Raw genomic sequence first — 25,033 nt, 5'->3', positions numbered from 1 at the left:
TGTACCAATAAGCAGATTATTTATACATAACTATTGTCAGGCAGTTGACAATTGTATAATTGTCGGGAAAGTAGTTTGTAATATTCTCATGATTAACCACCCCACATGTAATTTTATTTTACTTTATTAATTAAGGAAAACTAAGTAATCTGCAATACAAATATGCAATGTAAACGGTTGGATTTACAAATGGCCTTCATTAACTTTCTATTTTATGTTGGTGTCATTATTATACAGAATATGTAAGACTTAAAAAAATCCTATAACTTAGGAGAAATTATCACGTAATAATTAAGCTGTAAATCCGGTCATTGTACTAGGGATCACGGCAGACTTAACAGTTCCTGAAGACTGGCATGTTTCGTATCAAAATATTGGCTGCCAGTGACATCCATTAAATTAATAATAGCTCTAATGAGAAGATATACTGGGACTAATATATATATATTTTATATAAATATATTATATATTTATATAAAATATATATATATTATATATATATATATATATTATATATATATATATATATATTACATAATATATATATATATATATATATATATATATATATATATATATATATATATATATATATATATATATAATAATAATAATAATAATATACAATATATATAATATGGGAATAGCTCTAATAATAACGTCTTCCTATTTTCCATACCTTGGACGCCCTTATTACTTTCAGTGTGAGGGTAGATGAGCAGGAAAAGTCATTGGAATGAATAGCTTCCCGTTTACCTCATAATAATGTAAAAATCTCAGCATTTAATTGACGGAAGATGGGATGTTATATACAAGCTGCTGTCTCTGCTAAAGTGAGAAACGATGTTTTATGGCATGGAAGAACAGTCTTTATTGCAAACTGATGTGTGAATATTTATTAAGAGAACTACAGTATAGTTGATTATCCCTGTAGATATAATTTTAAGTGTATGGTTCACTCGCTGGCCTCATTGAGCCGTTAAACAAACGTAGAAGTTATATTTCACTGAATGGTTTGATAATCATTTATCTTAGTTATGTTTTAATATAAACAAATGGTGGAAACGTTCGATTTCAGCAGCGATGGTGTTTGTGCTGTGCTAATGGCTACTGAGTACCGAAGCTTGGTGATGTTAGCCATGGTACCTTGGACTGCCTAGAAGCAGCCTCAGACAATACTACACCAAAAACTTCAAAGAAAAAATCCGAGACAGTGAAAGCTACACTAACTATTTCATGTGTGTAAAGTATCCAAAATGTTAGTAAATTATCCCAAGTTTGTTTATTGTAACTCTTCTGGACACTCATTCCCACGCCCCTCACTGGACAGCTGTGAGGTGCGTTTTACGCATGCTATGGATTATAGAACAAATAAAATGTAAATTGCTTAATTTTAAGACCATTGCACCCACATGTTAAGTAATATTGTTATGTAAGTGTACACCAGTACTCTATATAATAAGATAAACCCGGAAAATAAAAATATTACTTTATTCTGATATCATTTGTCATATTTTGGGGCTTTCATTGTTGCATTTAAGTGTATTTGATTCAAGATGATGTTAATTATGTATATCTTATATATTATCAGTTAGAAACACACTGAATGTTATTTCTTAATAAGATAGAAGCTAAAGATATAAACTTTGCATTCTTAGGCTTTATATTGCCTTAATTAGCAATATAGCTCCTTAGCTATTATTAGTAATGATAAAATTAATAAAATATTATAAATAATAATAATGCGCAACAATAGGCAAAAACTGTTAAGCTCGTTCTAAGTTATTATATTTAATTAATGCTACTGTACTTACTACACATCTAAGCATCAACAGCCAGCCTACTCTTAGTGTACATTACGGTCTATACTAAGTCTTGACCAGAGATTTTCAACCTTTTTTTCAACTCGCGGCACACTGACCAGATCGACGACCAGATCGCATGGGTGGTGATTAAGTACAGTGGGTGATGACTGGGCAAGAGAAGAACGTTCTCCATCACGGTATATACACTGAGATGTGTACCGGTGTGTACACACCGAAAGCCTACTTTAATCCTGAACTATCGGGGCTGAAATGCAAATTCGTTAATAAGCTATTGTGCTGGCTATAATAACCCTCTCGCAGTTTATAGGCCTTAAGGCCAACACCAAATCGAAAACCAGATATCTTTGTAACGAGAGAGTCATCACATGTGACCTTTCAGCTTCTTCAAGATGTTGAACGCCATGAGGTATTGGCATTTTGAGTATGACAGAAAAGTGATGGAGACTGTGTATTAGATGCATGCACTAACTTGAGAATACAGGTCATCGACCATCGGTGAAGATGGGAAATGTATCCGATTTTTTTTTTTTTTCTAAAAACGAAGACAATTTCCCAGTAATTCAACGTTTTCATATATTAGGCTAGATTTAAATAGCAGAGATTAGGAGTGGCTATTGTCTATTGGATTCTCAGGGAACACTTTGGGAAACATGTAAAAGATCCTGGACTGTGGCAAGAGGAAATGTAATGTTTGGATGACCTAGCTTCTGTCAGATGAACCTGAACCGTGGCTCGGACATGGAATGTGTTAGGAGAACGCAGAGAATGTCAGAATGACGTGGAGAGTCATGAGAACGTAGCGAGTGTCAGGAGGACGTGAAGTGTGTCAGGAAGAAGTAGAGTTTGTTGGGAGGACGTGGAGAGTGCCAGGACGATGTGGAAAGTGTCAGGATGATATGGAATGCGTGAGGACGACATGACGTTTGTAAGGAAAGCATAGAGTGCGTGAGGAAGGCATAAAATGCTTGATGAAGGCATGGAAGGAGTAATGAAAGCATGGAGTGCGGGAGGAAGGCATGAGTGCATGAGGACAGCAGGACGGAGCCGGAGGAACGGGAGCGCCCCACAGAAGAGCGAGCAGTGTGGGCTATGTCACGGTGGAGGGTGTATGTTGCGCCTCGCGCTCCCCGACATGACTGAAGGCATCTGCTTCTCACCCCTCTCTTGCCTATTGGCTCCTCTGTACAATTGTTATATAAATATGTGTGAAATAATAGTTTGACAAACGTTATGCCAAAATAATGGTACTGGTTTTTTAAGTGTACTTGTCATAGTAAATGAAAACAATCATGTATTTCGGTAGGAGAAATTTGTATTACCAAAATTACCCTTTCTTCTCGGCCTTTGGATACCCACAGCAACAGGTGAGTGTTGAGCAGCAATATTACCATATATTTTGTGTGTGTTATATAATAGTACCTTAAGGTTTATCACTGGAATCGTTGATACGAGATCCCCAGGTGAATTTGATGCCCAAATCAGACTTATCAGTTGGTAATTATTGGTTGCTTATTATAACCTAATAGATTTGTTTTGTTCGATAGCCCAATATAATTTTTTTCGTTCACGCTCTATGTAGCGTTAGGTAATATTTATAAAGGAAAAGGTTTTTGAGAGAGAGGGAGCATATTACACAACTTATGGGTCTTGGGTAAGATTCCAGGGCGAGACGTTTGAGCACATTTACTTTCATCTGAAAGTTCAGTTATATTAGCAGGCAATAGGTACATGAGAGTTATTGAACTGTTGTGGGTTGTATTCTAGGAAGAGGCCAGTCATTGACTAGGAAGACCTATAAACCTATCCGGTTCTTTGTCCTCGATAATGGGAAACCAAACTTAAAAAAATAACTTACCAGAATACCAGTTAATATTAGGGTGAATTAGACGTTTGTTGGACATTAAAGAGCGTAACTCAGTAGATGATGTACATGTCACTCGGTCAGTCAGGTTAAGTACTGCTGGCTTTCTCAAAAACTAGATGGGTGACCAAGCGAATAGCCTCGCACTTGCTATCTATATAGTCGTAATGACTTGGCGTTTTCCCATAATTCTCTCCCTCCCTCCCACACTTCTTATTAGTCACCTTGCTTTGGTGGACCTCGATAAGCCAAACTTATTACCTGTCCTGACAATGTATACCAATATATCCGCTCTCTTAAATTGACCTCAGCCATATCAACTCTTACCACTAACTTTATTTGGGCATAGCCTCTCAGAGTGAACTTAAAAGAGTTGATAGACTAGCAAAGTATTCCAAAGCACAGAATATTGGAAAACTGGATGCCAAATATTGTAGTAGTGTGCAGTAATGGCAGTATTGTAGTAGTGAGCAGCCATGACAATATTGTAATAGTGTGCAGCTATGGCAGTATTGAAGTAGCAGCTATGGCAGTATTGAAGTAGTGAGCAGCTATGGCAATATTGCAATAGTGTGTAGCTATGGCAATATTGCAGTAGTGTGCAACTATGACAATATTGTAGTGTGCAGCTATGGCAATATTGGAGTAGTGTGCAGTAATGACAATACTGTATTGTAGTAGTGCGCAACTATAGCAATATTATAGTGGTGTGCAGCTATGGCAATATTGTAGTAGTGTGCAGCTATGACAATATTGTAGTAGTGTGCAGCTATGACAGTATTGTAGTGGTGTGCAGCTATGGTAATATTGTATTAGTGTACAACTATGGCAATGTTTATCCTTCAGTTCACTTTGAAAAAAAACGTGAATGCTCTGATGGATGTACAAATTCGAACTCATGTTTTGTTGGGTGAAGATAGTGGTTGTGCGTTACATGAAGACGTACTGTAGTTGATGTAAGAGGAAACACATGTGTTTTATTACTTTTTTCTCTGAAGGAGCAGTGGGAAAGGAAGTAGGGTAGAATGTTCAAGTTCAAGGAAGTTAGAGACAATAAGATAATATCTCACAAGGATAGAGTAGCTTAGGCTATTTTCTACCCTTCAAGAGTAGAATGGTCCGCTAAGAGAGTGGTCCAACCGAGTGGAGAACCAAACTAGTATAGGAGTGTGGGGAGGAACCAGTGACCTAGACTGACCTACTTGGCGAGCGGGTACCACAGTTGTCAGACCAGTCACCACACATTCCACCCCACTATTGTATCCTTCACCCCCAACTGTTTATGTTACTTATTCACACGCTCATTCATCACCTTTAATTACTTATAAATATTGGTTTTTAATAGTATTTCTAAATGTTGTTTGATATCGTTCGCCTCATGGGCTTTTGGCATCCTTTTGGCATCGTATTGGCATCCTTAATGATATTGAGGATATAAGTGATATTTAGCGCCTTCTGAATATCTCGCACATGTGATGATGACCTTCCCGGCTTGGTGCTTTCTTTTGATAATTACTTACTTTTAAATGTTGGTTAAATATTATTTCCAAATATTGGTTTTAAATGTTAGTTCTAAATATTGGGTTTTAATATGTTTTAAATTAAGGCTATAAATATTGGCTTTAATTATTGATTCTAAATATTGACTGTAATATTAATTACTAATATTCAATTTAAATAATGATTCTAATAATGACAGCAAATAATGGTTCTAAGTATTGATTTTAAATAATATTATGGGGCCGGAACAGTGCTTCCAGTAACTTAAAACATCGATAATTTTTAGAAAATAATAATTATGAATTTGTGATACACAAGACTTCATCACCCTTGTTATAACACTGCCGCAGCACCTTGTAAAGATCCAGCGTTATGCAACAATAAGTATTCCTGAGGCGAAAGATTTGAGTTACAAGGAAAAACCTTGCCATACTGGAGGAGACCAAGACTAGGGTGGGCACGATAACTACATAGAAGAGTTTCAAAGGAAATGGTATAGTACATAAATATGCAATATTAAATGCTAGGAACCGCAGAACGAGGGAGCATGTATGAAAACTAGAGACACAGATATGTCAAAAATCATTTCTATAGTGTGGAGTTATAAATAAGTGATTTGGTTAGAGTTAGAAGGGGTTTAAAGTAACTTAATACACTTTTCAAATGTGAATTTGACTGGGAAAACTAAAGAACCGAGTAGTTGTATTGAACTACAAAAATGTTCAAAATACTGGGACAAGAATATTATACACAGCAGGGGAGCGAGCCCCTCTTTACCAACCTGGTACCGTTACCCAGCCGGGTTGGGTAGCACTCACTGCCTTAGTTCCTGCCCCGACCTCATTAATCCAGCAGCTCACTCATCCGATCTCACTGCCCTCTCCCCTCCTCATTACACCTGTCATTCCACTGCTGTCCTCACTACGCTTACTTCTCTTTTAAGTGAGGTCGGACCTTCCCACTTCCCTTATCACATCAGCCCACTCCTTCCCTCAATCTCCTCCATTTCACAAGTTTTCGCCTTTCTCCCCCAACCTCACCCCAACCCTTAAGTTTTCATACCCACTTATTTGCCTCAGTTTCACTAACTTTTGAAGCTAACTCTTGTTATCATTCAATAACGGGATTTAAAAGGCGGTGTATATATTAATACGTAGCTGCTTTGTTACTGGCTGCAGTCAACATATGGAATAGGTTGGAAGAATATAAGATAAGGTACGGCGGAGGTAGCGTTACAGCATCTACTGTGGAGAGACACAGACACAGACAGAGAGTCTTGGAGAAATATGTATGGAAGTGCATCATGATAAAGGAATTCCTTTCGAATCTGACGAGTTTATCTACCATTGGAAATTGAACAGCTTTTTTCAACGGCTACCAAGGCCGATAGTTCAAAAGAGCAAATCAGACGAATGACTGTAGGGAGTAAATGTAGCCGAAGTGTTACCGTTGTATTGAATAAGACAATGTAAATATAACATGGAGGAGTGTCGAAGGTTTTTCACTTTTTGTTGTTGCATTCCGGCCACTCCGATGCCTTCGTTACCCATAGACTTGGCGTCTGATATGTGGGTGAAGACTTGGCTGCAGTGATTTTAATTTATAAACAAATATATATAGTTCAGTTAGGCCTAGTTCTTGAAGAAGCTATGTACAATTAAGACAAACCTTTCGGAGTATAGCTAAAAAGTTGAACACAATTTGATGCTAAACTAACTTAGGTAACTATCCAAATATAATAAAATGCATGAGATTCAGGGGAAAAGGTGAGTGGTCACGGTGGCGGGCCCCGTTGAGCCTAGCAGTAAACCACAGCTGTCATCGCCGACATAGGGGCCTAAAGGCTGAGTGGACAGCGCTCGGGATTCGTAGTCCTAAGGGTCCGGGTTCGATCCCCGGCGGAGGCGGAAACATATAGGCATAGTTTATTTCACCTTGATGCTCCTGTTCACTTAGCAGTAAATAGGTACCTGGGAGTTAGTCAGCTACTACGGGCTGCTTCCTGGGGATGTGTGTGTGTGGGGGGGGGAGGGGATCAGTTGATTTATTGACAGTTAAGAGGTGGGGCCCAAAGAGCCAGAGCTCAACCCCTGCAAGCACAACTAGGTGAGTACATAACTGCCTCACATCACTGCTGCTTCTGGGATAACTCGCGCATGCCACTTTCCCCAGAAAACTATTTGTGTCTGCAGGATCGAGCTCTCGGACCCCGCTTTTCTCACCGTCGGTTGTCTAATGTACAAACTCCCAACCAATTTTTCCTCATCATATCTCCTGCAAATATTTCTAACACACACACACTTATGTCAGACCAATCCTGGAATATGCAGCTCCAGCCTGGAGTCCATACCTAGTTAAACACAAGACAAAGTTAGAGAAGATTCAGCGGTATGCCACCAGGCTCGTCCCGGAACTGAGAGGAATGAGCTCCGAGGAAAGGCTAAAGGAGTTGAACCTCACGTCCCTGGAAAACAGAATAGTAAGGTTAGTTAAGGTTAAGTAAGGTTATTCGTTAAATTGACAGATAGAGTATATGCAAAGTATTTAATTATGCATATATGGTCGTCAAACTATATCGTCCGTGTTTATACAAAATATGATTTAAATTTGTATGTAGAAATCTGCGTTTATCACTAGGCTATGGCAATACTGCTCTTGGCTTCTACCTTGTTATTTTGGTTATATTTTATTTGGTGTTTATGTCAGATCTGAGATGGATGTATGACAGGATCTCTGCAAAATAAAACATTTTTTTCATTAATTTGTCTGAATAATGACATACAAGCAATAGTATTATAGAACAAAAATATGAATCGAGAAAGTGTCTGAAAGTTGAATTCTTCCTTAATTATTTTAAATACCGAATGAGGTTATAAGAACAAGTTCGTCGTATATCAATTCATAATTCGTATTCCAACATTACGATTAATTTATTTATTTCGAGGTTTTGTGAAATAATACAATTTGGTCGTATCCCCTGAGTGGCTATTGATTGTTTACCCGCCGTGACCCGCAGCGCTCCTCTTGTCTCACACTGACCTGTCTTTCCTCGATGGTCGTTGCCCCTCAATCACTAACACTGACCTGTCTCCATACTGCCTGTGCTCCCCTAATCAGGAAGATACGCGTTGGAACTTTTACTTCTATACTGCCTACGGTGTTAAACGGTACGTCTAGACTCTAGTGTTCCGTCAATTATAAATCCCCTACCTCACTGTTCTCGTTCTCCTAAATGGAGCTGGTGCAAGTGACTACAACACGGGACGTGAGAATCATCCCCTTCATCATATACTCGCGTGTAGAGGCAGAAGGGGAACTCAATCTTGTTTTGACTCCAGCTAGACCTTACTTCCCCGTAGCGTCCGACGATGGTTGGTCGTCGCCCCAAAATCAACCCAGCCACACGCCCCAATGTGCCTTGCGCATTTTTCTAGCAATATTCACATTTAATGGGAACGATGAAAGATATTTTTCTTTACTTTTTTTTCTTTGTTAGTCGATTATGCACAACTGGAGCAATTTATTCATAGAATGATCGATTTATTATAAAATATACGATCCCAAATCCTTATCCTGATCTTTTCCATGTGCTATATAATCGTAATGGCTTGGCGCATTCTCCCGATAGTTCCTTCCTTCCTTCCTTCCTTATAAAATATACTGTGTTGTTATTTTGTCATATATGTTTCTAACAGTCTTAAACCTACACTATTTGCTGACGATACTATCTTCATCTATTCTGACCCTAACCCCCACACACTAAATAATATTGTCAATAATGAATTTTAAAAAGTTCACTCATGGATGTTAACCAACAAACTCACACTAAACATAGATAAGACCTACTACATTTTATTTGGTAGTAAATTTTCAAATCAAATTCAACTTCAGATAGACAGTGTTTATATTAGCAATAAAAATGAGGGAAAGTTTCTTGGTCTATACATAAAGAGACTGAACTTAAAACCCACATACAACGCATAGCTAAAAAAGTATAAAAAACGGTTGATATACTTTATAAAATCAGATATTATGTTCCCCACTCTGCTCTCCTCTCATTATATTACGCACTAATCTATCCCTATCTTACAGTATCTGTGCATGGGGTTCAACCACTGCAAATTACCTCAAGCCCATCATCACTCAGCAAAAATCTGCTGTCAAAACTATAACAAACTCTGTCTTCAAACAACACACCACCCCTCTGTTTAAGTCCCTTAACATGCTAAACATACACTCACTCCACACATTTTCATATTTTATTTACATGTACAAAACCTTGTTCCTAAATGCTAATCTTGATCTGAAACTTTTCCTTGATAGGTGTAATAGTACCCATGAGCACCACAACAGAAATAAATAGCCCCAGATATCCCCAGAGTCAAACTAAATCTGTGCAAACGCTATGCAAATAAAAGAACCCAGTCTTTGGAACTCATTCCCTGATGAATTAAAAAATTGTCCAGCCTATGCCCTATTTAAAAGAAAAACCAAAAAGTACCTAATTTCATCCGTATATTTTCGTACCTTGTGCTCCAAACTCACTCTGTATTTTGTATTACCCACTTCCTCAATATTAGTACTTAAAATATATATCTTTCCCAGTGTAATCACCTTTGTAAATTTAAATTGTAGTTATTTGTTGATTTAAAACCTTGCTACAATGCACCTTTTCATCTTACCTGATATGTTAGATTAAGGACCTACCTGAAACGCTATGTGTGTTAGTGGTTTTGCAAGAATGTAAAAATACCAATCTTATGTAATCTCGCCAACCCATTGTACCTTCTTGTGAATAAATTATTATTATTATTATTATTATGCTAAAACGTTTTCTTGTATTAAGGTGCAAGGTAAGTAAACAATTTCAGACACCTATATATTTTGCTGATAATAGTATACCCTTCTTTTGATAATTACTTAATAATAATATACGAATCAAGTTTGATTAATGGAACATACAGCTTCCATTTGAATCTGGAGAGATCGATACGAGATATATTGCCTAACAAATTACGTGACAGCCTGCACAGGATCTAAGCGGGAGATGAGTAATGCACTTGCCTGCACTGATCCAAGCAATGCAACGAAGGTTGAAAATGCTGGTAGTGAGTAGTGAGGTGTAGCCTTGGCTCACTGGTCATGGCTGGACAGTCCTGGTCAGGGCTTGTGTCCCGTTGCCACTAAGGTCTCTACAATTATAGTGACCTTCACCTACTACCGTAGTTCAGCTCCCGGTGAACGTAGCTCTGGCCTTGTTTAACATTCCAGTGGGGAAAATAATTCTCCAATTCTTCAAAGCTGTTTGTTTGAAATGTCTCACGGAGAGATAATATTTCCGTCCTATACATAATTATTGTTAAGGTCGTCATAATTAGTGGGTGGTATGTGATAATCAAGTTCTCAAGTAAACAGGACTTCCTTCAGCAGTGAAAGTTTAGAGAATATATTTACAGATTACTGCCTGAGGATGTATGGGTCATTAGGTATTATCAACATTCTTGGTGAAAATAACCTCGTCCTATATTTCAGTTATTTTCTTAGATAACTGAACATAAAACTATTTTAGTTTGTTTCTACTTCTTATTAATATTTTGTAGTTGTTAATATTATATACTAATACTATAAATAATAATTATTTGATTGGTGAAGGAAAGACTAGGAAATTTAGATGTTTATGTCTCAGAATATTTGGTAATATGTTTATTGTTTGTGATGTGTGTATATGTATGTATTAACACGATGTACTGAATGGGGTGAGAATAGCTTGAGCTACCTCATCCCTTTGTGTGTATTTTACCTTAATAAACTTATTTCAATTAATTACTTTTTGGTCGAATTACTCTATGCAACCCCCACAACCTGGAATTCTCGATTGTGAGTCAAGAACAAACAGACCTGCACTATCGGGACCCTTTGACGTCAGAAAGAACTTTTCAGTGTTAAGTGAAGGGGAAGTGTTAAGTCAGTGAGGGGGAATTAGTTAGACAAAGAACTGGTTGAAGCTAGGTTTATATACAATTTCATGTAAATACGTTAAGAATACCGTGGGGGGTGTTGGAACGACCGTGTTTGGAGCCTATGGTCGACCCTGGCAACACATTTGTGTGCACAGAAGGTGAGTATACCAGGTAGTTTGGTAAGGTTGTGTGGATGTGTTGCTGTTCTCCAGTTGCGGCAGGTCATTTTATCACAGGTGTTGGCTATACAGAACCGACTGGTTTGGTCTCCAACTTTAAGGAGTGCTTACAGTAGATAAATGCCGTATTAATTTGTTCCCAAACTAAGCTGCAATCTATATTTATTTTTATATATGTAACTGCTATATTTAGACTGAAAATGAAATTTGAGTAAGAGGAAGAGAAGTAATGCAATGATAATAGGAACCATCGTACGAGGATACCAGCACAAATGTCTGCTTGGGAAAGTGAGCGGAAAATGCTATGGATTTGAAGGTCAAAAACTGTTTCCACTAACCTAACGCGATTATTTAGATTTAGGTCAGTTAAATATAGGTACATTAAACGGACCATGCTGCGAGCTGTCTACTAATTGTTAATGTGACACAGTGAAGCTGAAGTAGCTTGCTGGATTGTGGTTCCACATGTCTCTCACACACACGCCGCCATGCTACATGCCTCGCACACAAGCCGCCATGCTGCTTGAGTCAGTCTCCAGAAAGGCAGCACTACTTACTGCCTCTCACATCCTGCTGCTGCTGCGACAACCTTCACTCCTCGTGGTCCACCCTCGTACAGTCGTAGTGCCACCCGTGGCACGGGATATACACAGGTGTACACGGCATCTCGGCCTGTGTACAACTCATCATCCCAGCATTACAGCCGGGTTCGTTCTCGACGCACAATCTAGAATTCCTGGTTCGAATCCCGTGCGGAACAGAAATGGTATGGCACATTTCCTTTCACCTAATGTGCCTATTCACTGCAAAGTGAATAGGAACATTAGGGAATAGGGAATTCGCCTTGGGAGGTGGGGGACCTCGATATGAACCTAACGTGAATAAATACATTCTGGCTTCGTGTCCCCCGACACAATGAAATATTATTATTATTATTATTATACCTGAACTCTGTTAAGGTTGTATCCATCTATTACATGGATACTGAAAAATAACTGAGGCTATTCACGTTAAAGGTGCACCGTCCTCAAATACGCATTCATAATTTATTTTCTATACGATGTAATCAAAAAATAGTTTTCTCTATTATATATTATTAATAGAATTGTGTGTATAGCCTTGGGAAGGTTTGGCGTTTTAGTTCAGTTGGCAACATTTTGTATTTACACTGTAAATCTTATTGCTTCGTAATTACAATTATTACTTAACCTATACCTATAATAGGTTAAGTAATAATTGTAATTACGAAGCAATAAGATGCTTATCTTAACATACTAAGAAGGTTAGGTAAGGTCGGTGTTTTTTATGAAACTTTTCAAGGTAAACTAGTATGTTTAGTATGTCACATATGCACGTATTTAATAAGTCAATATTGACTATACGAAAGTGCGAGAACGGGTTGTTACAGTAGGCGAGCGTAGCTCTAGAGAGAGAGGTACGGTCCCAACTCAGAAAGTGAGGGAAGCATTCTTCCAGCAAAATTGGATCGTAATCAGTTACGAGTACAGCCCGTTCTCATGATATGACTTGCGTCAAATTTGAAGTGGTTTTGCCTAACCTCAAGCATACGAACCAAGGCAATGCATTGCCTGCGATCGGTTAAGTGTGAGGACAGGTTGATGAGGCGTGCAAAATTGTTTTGTATTCATAAAGAGAGAGCAGCTGCTGGATTAACAATTATTTGGCAAATGTTTTGAAGATGGGCCGAGTGTTTTGGCACTGGTTGATTGTAACGCCAACCTTAAGTCACACTCGGGGTAGTTTTAGTGCCGTTGAGGTTATGTGCGCCACAAACCCCATCACCTAGGCGGCTGTGACCTCCGACCTGCTGTTCTTGTGTTGCCAGGAATGCTTGACTGTGAATGCTGCACAGTTAGGTTAACTTGGGGGTGTATTAGGGCTGGGAACTTGTGGTGGGGTGTCCCTCAGGTTCCCGCGCCTCACCTAAACTCCTACAAACGGTTCTTCCCTCTCTGTAACCTATTGCCATTCGTGACTTGACACTTATTGTTAAGTTGAGCACTTGCTGTGTGTCGACTGGCGAAGGTACTGCCGACAGGGGCTTGTGCGGGACTCCTCTGGGAATATGTCCTCCACACCTAACAATATTTAAACTTTTTGTGCTTAATTATTTGTTGTGTGCTTGGTAAAGTACATAAAGTACAAAGTACCAGACATTTGGAACCTGTATAAACTCCGCCCCTGGCGATTGTTTACATGCTGTAGTAAGAAGCCCTACTATTAGTATATGGATACACATATTCCTTGGCTAAAATAAGTTACATATTAAACCTAACTTTGAATATGTAATAATTGTATGTCGTAAGAACCCAAAGAAACATGTTAATAAAGAAAGTGCACAAATATGTTATTAAGACAAGAAATGTGAAGAATGAATTAGGCAAAAGCCAGTGGTGATCCTTCCACACACTGGTAAACGAGACATCATCATACTTCCGCACACTGGCAGACGCAGGAGAGCAACACCACCACACTTCCACACACTGGCAGACGAGACAACACCATCACACTTGATAACAGTGTAATTAAGGATACGAGAAAATACTGTATTTCCAACGAGTAAAGAAGAGAGGTTCAAGAGATGCTTCGGTGTATATGTACTGAAAATTAACGTTAGTCGTGGACAATGTTCAGAACTAAAGTATACTTGCTGGTTGGTCCGTAAGCTATTGTGGCTGCCTTAATAACCGTCCAGAGGTTGATAGGCTTTAAGCCCAACCAAAATAGTAATAGTTTGGTCAAGTTGAACGTTTTTCAGCGGTTTTATATCATTGATGAAAAACAACGAAGGAAAATTAAAGGAAGTACTTCACAAATCAGTTGATAAATGACAGACAAGAACTCCAAAACGAAGGAATATATATTAAAACTATTGCATATTTTGCCGTTACTTTTGAAAACTAAAATGAAGATAACGGAACACCAAGAACTTTGTAATCTCTCCACATAGGTGTCTTAAGCATTCCCGAGCACCCTTACCTTCACCTGTGTGCTGAAGGATATCAGGGAAAGAGTCTGGAGATATTTTAAGAAATATCGTGTCCTCGAGTGTTACCTGTGAGGCATCTTATACTTCTGATTAACAGAAAGTCACGTTCGAGTGGCAGTTACTGAAGGTGGCCTTTCTTCTCTGGTGGTTGGGGCTCCCATGCGTGCCTGTCTCACAGTATCCTAACAACAGGTAAATTGGTCAGGGTTCACACGACTGATGAGTTCCCAGGACGTGACAAGACGACACACGAGTATGCTCAGTGTGGCCAGGGTCAAGGATGCTGAGTGTGGCCAGGGAAGAGGACGCAAATGTGATTAGGGTGGAGGACGCAACACACAATTTTTGTGTCATAACTTATCTCCATGATGACCCAGTTTCTTGTCCATGGTCTCACTCCATCTCTCTCTTACCTCTCAGACTCCTTCCTCGTGACCCAGTCACCCTTCCTCGTGACCCAGTCACCCTTCCTCGTAACCCAGTCACCCTTCCTCGTGAGCCTAGACTGTATGTTTACTTAATATGTAAAAAAAATAGATATGCGATCCCAAGATCTCATCTTGTAGGTTGACCAGTCAGAGGTGGTGGGCGTGGCTGTCACCACTGCCTGGTGTGGGCTAACGGTGCTGCTGCTGCCACGCTACTCAAGAGCGGCTCCTCCGACTCGCGTGCGCGCGCGTGTGTGTGTGTGTGTGTGTACTCACCTAGTTGCGCTTGCGGGGGGTTGAGCTTTGGCTCTTTGGTAGGTGTGTGTGTGTGTGTGTATTCACCTAGTTTCGCTTGTGGGGGGTTGAGCTTTGGCTCTTTGGTAGGTGTGTGTGTGTGTGTGTGTACTCACCTAGTTATGCTTGCGGGGGCTGAGCTCCGGCTCTTTGGTCCCACCAAAGTGTGTGTGTGTGAGAGCGAGTGTGTATTTACTATTTGTGTCTGCAGGATCGAGTTATTAGCTCTTGTGTGTGTGTGTGTGTGTGAGATATATATATATATATATATATATATATATATATATATATATATATATATATATATATATATATATATATATATATATATATATATATATATATATATATATCATGGTAAAAGAAGAGGGTCTCAGAGGCGACAGCTTGACCCTGCAGGCACAAATAGGTAACTAGAAAGAGCGTACGTAGAGTAAGATAACGGTGGTGGTGGTGGTGGTGGAGCCAGGCCAGACCTCTGTACTTGTTACACCAGGTGGCAGTGGTGGTGTGGCTGGGCCCAGCCACACCTCATGTCGCCCTCAAAACTATCTTCCATTATTTGGCCACAATGTTCTAAGTTGCTAGTTTAGTTAATTACACTTTTCACTTTGCCAGCGCAAGTGCCTTTGTGTCTTACTGTCTGCTTGTAAATTCCTGTTTGCCTGCTTGAAGGCACATTTAGGCTAGTACACACACACACACACACAATGTTTGTGTGTGTGTGTGTGTGTGTGTGTGTGTGTGAATAATGAATGCCAGGAAAAATGTGAAAATCAAAGCCTGTCTCCCAGCTCGGTTCCCATGACGACGGAAATGTTAGTGTTGTATTGTGAAAAAGATGAATGAAACCAAACTGAAAATTATGGAAGGGAACACAGGTTTGATTCCTACGGCGGATATGCGCTTGTGAGGTCGTCTCCGTATAAGGAAAGGCCAATGGCCTAGAATGTTAGGAGGAGGTCGGGCAGGAGTGGTGACCGGAGAGCTTGGCTATGAGGGCTCCACTTGCCTAACTTATGCGGAAAGGTCGTTGCGAGCCTTAGAAAAACCTTTTGTATTTATTTCCTGTGTACAGTTCTACAAAAGACTGGGGTTTGACAATTTGTGTAATGGGATTTTTCTCATATTTCTGAATTGTAGGCTTGGCTGGTAAATGTCGAGTCGGTCTACTTGTTTTTGAGAAGTAAGAATATAATCGTAACGTAACTCGAGAAGCTCACTGGTTCCTTTCGAGAACATCGTTCCTGCCCGTAACACAGTAGTGTAGCGTACCCTTAACTCCTTCCCTGTGGCAGCTGCCTTTCCTCGTCGTCTTACACACGTCTTACAAAACACGAGATCACTTGTATAAGCTGGCATCCGGATCAACGAGGTCACAGCACAGGCTGGCAACTGCATCCTTGTGAGTAAAGGTCCTGGTAATTCACAGTTGTACACATTCAGTTTTGTTATGAAAGCGTCAGAGTTAAGTACCAGCAGTTGCCATAGCTTGCTCGACCACACCACTCATGGCTTGGTTAAACGGTTTTGAGGGATAACTACACCGAGAGGTGTACCGCTCTTCTCGGTGTATATTCACTGAGAGTTTACCGACTTGTGCAGCTTTAATAACCTTACCGCAGTTCACAGGTCTCGAGAATACCCACAATCCAAAACCAAACGGTTCTGGTATTGCCTGCTGGATTTTCGACTAAAATTCTAGGTGTTTAAGCGGGGTTTCAAGCCAAGTTAATTCGTTTGTAATAGTGGGAATTTTGTGGTAGGATGCGGGCGTATGAGTCAAGCTGGGTAACATATGTCACCAGCGGGCTCACTGGGACACTTGTTATCACGTGTTTCCTGAGCTTCTGGGAGCCCTGAAGCGTAGCCTACTATGGGGTGATAGCAATACTATAATGATATGGTGGAGGGAGACTCCATACACAATTTCAAATGCAGATATGACAGAGCCCAGTAGGCTCAGGAATCTGTACACCAGTTGATTGACAGTTGAGAGGCGGGACTAATGAGCCAAAGCTCGACCCTTGCAAGCACAAGATGGTGCGTACACACACGCGCGCACGTATGCGCATTATAACTTTTTTTATTCTATAAAAATTATAGATTAAATTCAAGGAAACAAGCAATTTGTTTGTATAACTTTGTTTCCGGCCGACCTAAACTTTAACATCTCGTTGACAAGACATCAGCACAGCTTCGTAAATTCATTACAAAGCCTAATGATTGGAAATGCTTACAAATTAGAGTAAAATATTCAGATATTTTAAGTACAGGTTTCTTTGTATTTTTGTATGCAATCAACTGTGGGGTATACACAGGTGCACGGGAAGGGGAGGTGAATACACTACATTATTCCTACATAGAAGCAATGGTTCAAAAGGCTTATTGTGTTGTGGTTGAGTGAGTGAAGGAGGAGGCCTGTGTCCAGTAGAGGGAGCACAATGGTGGCGTCCAGGTGTCTGGTTGATACCTGGTTGATACCTGGTTGATGGGGTTCTGGGAGTTCTTCTATTCCCCAAGCACGGCCCGAGGCCAGGCTTGACTTGTGAGAGTTTGGTCCACTAGGCTGTTGCTTGGAGCGGCCCGCAGGCCCACATACCTAGCACAGTCTGCACCAAGTCTCTAACGTCCACTGCCACCTGAGGCTCACCCACCTTTATACTCGCCTAAATCTAAATGTACTCTCATAAATGTGCCTCCAGGGTTGAACGCTAACTCCTGAACCCCCATCCTACCAGTTGTTCATTGTCTAAAGTACTGACTCCTGATCTACCCGTTACACCTATTTTTGAAGTTGCTTATTTTATTAGTTTTTTCTATCTCGTTCACAACTTCTTGCTCACTATTCTTACGATAAAAATGTTCTTTCTAACATGCCTGTCACATGTATATAACGCTGCGCTTCGCAGGAAGAAAAGTTTACCTATATAACATGTGGCTGTAAACGGCGGAGGACTCCACAGCTCGCCACAAACACTGGAACCACATGTGTGTGTGGCCTCCTGCCTTCCCCTCCACACACCAGTAATTATGGCGTGCGTGACAAGCAAGGCTCACTGCGCCCCGTCTTGGCACCAGCACCACCAGAGCGAATATTATGATGTCGTCCCAAGCGTTGCCCTCTTTATGCAGTTTTTCCTCTTTAGTTGAAGTGCAAAATGCCTCTCCAAGACGAACTTGGAGGATTCTTTCATTGATATTCTCAGATAGCGAAATATGGTATTAATGAGTAACTCTCGATTTAATGTTGTATTTTCGGTGAAGTAAATTTTCACAGACAAAATGTTTCTGTTATTAAGATACACGCACCGTAGCTTGGCTCTGTTATCTAATAACTATATATAACTTCGACTACTAAAGTATAAGCTACCATGTGCTAGCGACCATTTGCGTGGCTCTTTCAATTGTGCACAAAGATATCACAGTAACGTGATGTATCAGTGAGAAAATTAGTATAGGAGGCATGAGGAGTCAAACCTATGCTCTGGGAACTCCCAAACAAACTCCTTAGCTTACTACTCCCCGATATATGGTCAGGCCTTACATTCGATATTCCTCGATAAACGTCTTTATCTTTACCCCACCATTAAAGTATCATACACACCCGTCACCAAGAAAGGTAATGGGAATCTTTCTCAAAGCTGTCACACTTGAAACAATTGCTTCCTCCATCCAAAATTGCAGATCTCACGAGCATTGTGTCTACACCGACGGCTCAGTTCAATCTTTTACTGGACGGACTGCTGCAGCATGTAGGATTTATAGAAATAATATTTGCACAAAGACTGTCAGTGTTAGGTTAAACTACTGGCTGACCTCCACACAAGCAGAACTAGCGGCATTACAATTAGCTACCGGTACATTAAAAAACGTAGGAGGAATAATATTTTGTGATACAAAGTCTGCTCTTCAAGCAATCGAAAACTTCTCCTGGAAATCGATAGCAAGAACCTCACACTACAATTATAAATTACCTAATCGCTGCACAGAGTAAAGGGTTTCGAATCTCCTTTGTACGGATACCATCGCACAGATATAACCCATCATAATGACACAGACATTGCAGCCAAATTAACATGTAACAAAGATTAAGTTGAATTAGACCTAGGTATTCCCACCTCTGCTGTCAAAACTATATTGTTCCAAACACTCAGGTCTGATGGGAGAGAAATTACCGACTCAAAACAACCTGAAAGCACCAGTATAAAAAGCTATGAGTTGTTCAGATCTGAAACTTATGTTTGTGGGCAGCACAAAACGTCCACTAGACTGTGCGACACAGTGGTTGCCAGGATCAGGTTGGGTTACCGTTACCTGTGACAGGTGGCTACAGGTGACGGGTCTCCCAATCTTGAACACTCCAGGTGCAAACTCCGTGAACAGGAACTGGGGCATGATCTTGCACACTACATCACCGAATGTCCAGTTATCAGGCCAGTTGGCATGAGGTTATTGAGCTTTGCAATTACATTATTCAATCTCGTGTTCTTGGGAATATCCTCATTATGCACCCAGAATATGCCAGTGCAGACTAATTATCACATGCCTTTGTATGACTAACCATCCTGTGTGATGGGGATTTTTAGCATCACGTAGCTAGTTTTGTGACACACTGTACTCCCCCTTCATATAGTCTAGGGCAGCAGCACAAATGTAGATGTACCTAAATGTGTTAATAAAAAACAACCCAGACAAGCCTAACATTGATTCATCAAGTTAATGTGATTTCTTTGTGCACTTGAAGAGAGGTGTAAATGGTAGAATTCATAGCCTACTACAATTACAGCGCTTAAACTTGCTGCAGCGACCAACCGTAAGTAAACGGACATACTGGTTACCGCTCAATGTTTTGGTAATTCATTTTGGCATATTTTCAACTCAATACATTGTCTTAATATTTCTCGCTATGCACGTTTGAGTTCGAAATTATTATCAAAGGAATCGTTTAGCAGTTTAAAGTGTGTTTCTACAAACGCTTCCAACCGTGGTTTCTTCCGCATTGTTTAATGAACTATTTTGATTTGTAATATATGAACACATTTTACGTGTCTTAAAAATGACAGAACTAACTGGACGGCATTCTATCTTTGAGAAACTAATTGAAACTGTGTCTATATCAAAATAGATTATTTTTTTTAATTAAATATGTACTTAATATTTATTTTCGGATAAAGTTAACGAATTGAACAGAATTAAAATGGTTCTACAATGTGGCTTAACCTTAAATATGTAAACTGTCAAAAGTTTATTAACGGTAACTGCGTGTCGGTTTGTGCATTATGAAAGTACCTGATACAGAAAGGAATTGTGTGTGTGTGTGTGTATTCACCTAGTTGTGCTTGCTGGGGTTGAGCTGTAGCTCTTTGATCTCGCCTCTCAACTGTCAATCAACTGGTGAGTGTGTGTATGGTGTTGCCACTCCTGCATGACGGCAGGAATGACACCCATGGGGCCGGCTCTTGCTAGCAACCATTCCAGAGGTTCCTGCCCAGCTAACATGCCATGGTTGGAAGGAGGGATAAGTGACTAGCACGCACGCGCGCGGACACACACACACACACACACACACACACACACACACACACACACACACACACACACACACACACACACACACACACACACACACACACACACACACACACACACAGAAGAGTAAGGGGAGACATGATAACCACCTACATAATTCTCAGGGGAATTGACAGGGTGGACAAAGACAAACTCTTCAGCACGGGTGGAACACGAACAAGGGGACACAGGTGGAAACTTATTACCCAAATGAGCCACAGAGACATTAGAAAGAACTTTTAAGTGTCAGAGTAGTTAGTAAATGGAATGCACTAGGAAGTGATGTGGTGGAGGCTGACTCCATACAGTTTCAAACGAAGATTTGATAGAGCCCAGTAGGCTCGGGAATCTGTACACCAGTTGATTGACAGTTGAGAGGCGGGACCAAAGAGGCAAAGCTCAACCCCCGCAAGCACAAATAGGTGAGTACACACATACCTCTCACCCTGCACTGCCAACACAAAAAAAAAGTTGGTAAAAGTAACTGAATGAGAAGAAGTTTTTGCGTGGGAGGCAGGAGGCTGCGAGCTGGTGAAGACAAGGCCAGGCGAGGCAGCAAGTCTTGGACGATGGACCTGGGTGTAGGGACCCGGTGAGTCTTGTCAGCTGGTACAGCAAAGACAACCAGACCAGACACACACAACAGATGAGGCTACGACGACAAAACTGATTTCAACGGTCGGAGGTATGTTTCCCGCCAGGCTCCGGCTGTTGCCGTCGAAAGGAAAAACCTACATTCCTTCCTGCTGTTGTGGGTTGGGGGAGGGGACGCGGGCACATGCTGGAGACCTGACGGTGACCGGAGGAAGAACGGCCGGTCGTCACCTCACAAGTTTATCACTGTACAGGATAAACGTGGGACGTTACACGTGACATTTAGCTTACAATTTAAAAGTTAATATATTACAAAGAGTGAGATTCACCATTAGAGCTATTAGACAGATATTGACGCAGTTTATATCAAAATTAGAATGATGAGAAAACAGAGGTAGAACTAATATAAACTAATCTAAAATTAATACCTTCAGCATTCTTCATCAACAGATTCTGGGGCTATTTCGGATATAAATCACTCCGAACAAGCAATTCATATAATATTTTTTTATCTGACTTCAATAGGACTCACAATCTCAGTAAACAGCTCATCTTTGTGACAGCAGTTTCTTCATAATTGCAAATATCCAGCTTTAGGTCCCCCCTGTTTAGGTCAGCATTCCCTGCTGACTGTTCGTTTTATTCTATTCTGTAGATCTGCTACATCATTACATACAACACTCACTCTTTATGTTGTATTTCCTGACAATTAAGTTGATATTTCTGGAAAAGTAGAAAGGCCAGTGATAAGCGAGTTTTTGAAAGGAGAAAGATTTGTGTTTTTGCTGGATAGGTGATTCATTTCAGGCAAAATTATATTATTCGCTGTAAATTATTTCAAATGTGGGTGTGGGGATGAGGCTAGGCGTCCTCCCTACGTCAACAGATAGGAAGGAGGGTTGCAGTGAGGGGGCCAGGATGGACACACAAGTGTATGGCATTTCATCCATTCACAGTTAATTAAGCTTACCAAGGTCAATATTTTGTAGGTGCCAGAGTTCACATCCATACTAGCTTAGACATTGTTTACTTTCGACCAGGTATCAAAGCGACCTAATTCACTCGTGATGACATTTGTTCTGACCTTCAAGTCTCTTAATAGCATCAGAAAAAATTGAAACGTGTACCATTTGAGGATTTAATATCCCTCAGATGCTTTTGAGAATAGTGGAATCTCTCTGCCTAATTAAGACGGCACAACTGGCGTCCACATAAACCAAGACATCAGCGGTGGTCCCGGGCACCGCCTTCACGGGATTACATTACTCAATACCAGCACGTTAGTGTAATTACATCAGTTGTTTAGCAGTGGCAGGACAAATGGTGAGAATGTGTCCAAGAGAAGACTTTACTGTAAATGTTTTGATGTGAAGTTGCCTTGTGCTACTTGTCGGTCCACTGTTACACTGTATTGCACCGTAGTTACCTGCCGAGTTACTGTTACACTGTATTGCACCGCAGTTACCTGCCGAGTTACTGTTACACTGTATTGCACCGCAGTTACCTGCCGAGTTACTGTTATACTCGTAACACTCACCACTGCGGAAGTTGTGTGTATCGAACAACAGGTGGTCGCCTCCGTTGCTTACTCCTCCTCCTCCTCTCCCTGGTTCATACTGCTGTTGCAACACTCGCTCTTGTGTGGTAGTGGGTATGGTGGGGGCGGTGTTGATGGGGTGGTTGAGGGCGTGGTGTTGATGGGGTGGTTAGGATAAAAGGGGGGGGGGGTGTTGATGGGGAGGATGGAGGTGTGGGTTATGGTACTAGGAAGAATCGGTGAGGATGGTGGTTGTGGTTGTAGGTAGTTAATATACCACGGTAGTGCACAGAGAAATCACATTTAACGTGATGCATCAAGGAGAAAATTAATAGGAGCCGTGATGAGGATTCGAACCAGTGTTCGGGGTATTCCCAAGCATACGCCTTAGACAACTAGGCCACGACATGGTCAAAAGTCTTGCAATGGGAGGGGATTCTACTGAATTCCCGTGGCCTCGTTGTCTAAGGCATGTACTTGGGAGTACCTAGAACACAGGTTCGAATCCTCATCACGGCTCCTACTGATTTTCTCATACAAGGGAAGTAACAACGCGATTAGGCAACAGGTTGCCTTACTTAACACGAGGGAAGCTGCGGAAAGAGAATAAATCTGGTGAGTGTGAGAGAGAAGATGCTTGGTATCTGAGAGCAGCATCCGTGATGCTGAGGTCTGGCTCAGGAGTCTGGTGTGGAGGAGGGGGTAGTTGACATGGTGGGGTGAGCCAGGTGTGGAGGAGGGGGGTAGTTTACATGGTGGGGTGAGCCAGGTGTGGAGGAGGGGGGTAGTTGACATGGTGGGGTGAGCCAGGTGTGGAGGAGGGGGGTAGTTGACATGGTGGGGTGAGCCAGGTGTGGAGGAGGGGGGTAGTTGACATGGTGGGGTGAGCCAGGTGTGGAGGAGGGGGGTAGTTGACATGGTGGGGTGAGCCAGGTGTGGAGGAGGGGGGTAGTTGACATGGTGGGGTGAGCCAGGTGTGGAGGAGGGGGGTAGTTGACATGGTGGGGTGAGCCAGGTGTGGAGGAGGGGGTAGTTGACATGGTGGGGTGAGCCAGGTGTGGAGGAGGGGGTAGTTGACATGGTGGGGTGAGCCAGGTGTGGAGGAGGGGGGTAGTTGACATGGTGGGGTGAGCCAGGTGTGGAGGAGGGGGGTAGTTGACATGGTGGGGTGAGCCAGGTGTGGAGGAGGGGGGTAGTTGACATGGTGGGGTGAGCCAGGTGTGGAGGAGGGGGGTAGTTGACATGGTGGAGTGAGCCAGGTGTGGAGGAGGGGGGGTAGTTGACATGGTGGGGGAGAAGGGGGGTGACAGGTACTGATGTGAAGAGCACAGGTCAGTGTTGGTGGTGACAAGATAATGCATGTTGAATGATGGTGGTGGGACTGTGTGGTAGTTGTGGTAGTGGCGGTGGGACTGGTTGATAATTGTGGTTGTGATGGGGGAGTGCAGTGCAGGGGTGATGGGAGGGGGGTGGAGGCAGTGTTGTGGAGAGTGGGGGTGCGGTGGAGGGAGAAGTAATTTGTGGAGAAGGGGGTGTGGTGGAAACTGGTTACCCTTGAACTTGAAAGGTGGTCACCAGGTGGGCAGGGACGATGGCTTATACGGGCTCTGGAATGCCTCGTTCCTGTGCTTTTTATCACTGTCACCGGCTGAGTGTCCAGGGTGGGTGGGTGGGTGGGGTGGAGGTGTGACTTACCTTCAAGACTTCCAAAGTATAACATTTGTATTTATCATGTCTAATCTCTTGTATATATATATTTGTGTTTATTAGTAATATTTGTGTCGGGGGGAAGACGGCAGTGAATACCAGGAAATGCTGCAGGTGCAGGTTAGGAGGGAGGAGGACGAGTGGCTTTTGAGACACGTGTGTAGTCACCTACTTGCGCTTGCGGGGGTTGAGCTCTGCTCTTTTTGCTATCTTTGTGTGTGTGTGTGTGTGTGTGTGTGTGTGTGAGTGTGTGTGTGTGTGTGTGTGTGTGTGTGTGTGTGTGTGTGTGTGTGTGTGTGTGTGTGTGTGTGTGTGTGTGTGTGTGTGTGAGTGCGAGGGAGGGGGACATCTGTGGCTCCTTCCCTGGCTTTGGGGAGGTACTTTAGGTTAGCAATGAAGGACAATACCCACTGGCAACAGCCTTGACCACCACATCTCCCCTACCCTCTGCCTGTGTATTTACTATTTGTGCCTGCAGGATCGAGCTGTTGGCTTGTGTACTCACCTAGTAGTGCTTGCAGGATCGAGCATTGACTCTTGGATCCCGCCTTTCCAGCCATCGGTTG

The 25,033-nt window shown here is 41.6% G+C and overlaps 1 protein-coding gene across 2 annotated transcripts in view; it reads left to right on the top strand.

Moving 5' to 3' along the window:
- The first annotated feature begins 2,431 nt into the window (after nucleotides 1–2,431).
- The window catches only part of LOC123766281 (uncharacterized), a 126,387-nt gene continuing 103,785 nt past the window's right edge, over nucleotides 2,432–25,033 (top strand). Inside the window, exon 1 of one of the 2 annotated variants that reach the window (XM_069321254.1) lies at nucleotides 2,432–3,190. In XM_069321254.1, the coding sequence (XP_069177355.1) occupies nucleotides 3,104–3,190 (87 nt within the window). In that variant the 5' untranslated portion in view covers nucleotides 2,432–3,103. The remainder of the gene's footprint in view (nucleotides 3,191–25,033) is intronic. The other variant, XM_069321255.1, reaches the window with a different exon arrangement.

Source organism: Procambarus clarkii, chromosome 9 (assembly GCF_040958095.1).
Source record: "Procambarus clarkii isolate CNS0578487 chromosome 9, FALCON_Pclarkii_2.0, whole genome shotgun sequence".
Lineage (NCBI taxonomy): Eukaryota > Metazoa > Arthropoda > Malacostraca > Decapoda > Cambaridae > Procambarus > Procambarus clarkii.
Note: the sequence above shows the minus strand (reverse complement) of the source record. Positions and strands in the feature narration are given on the sequence as shown.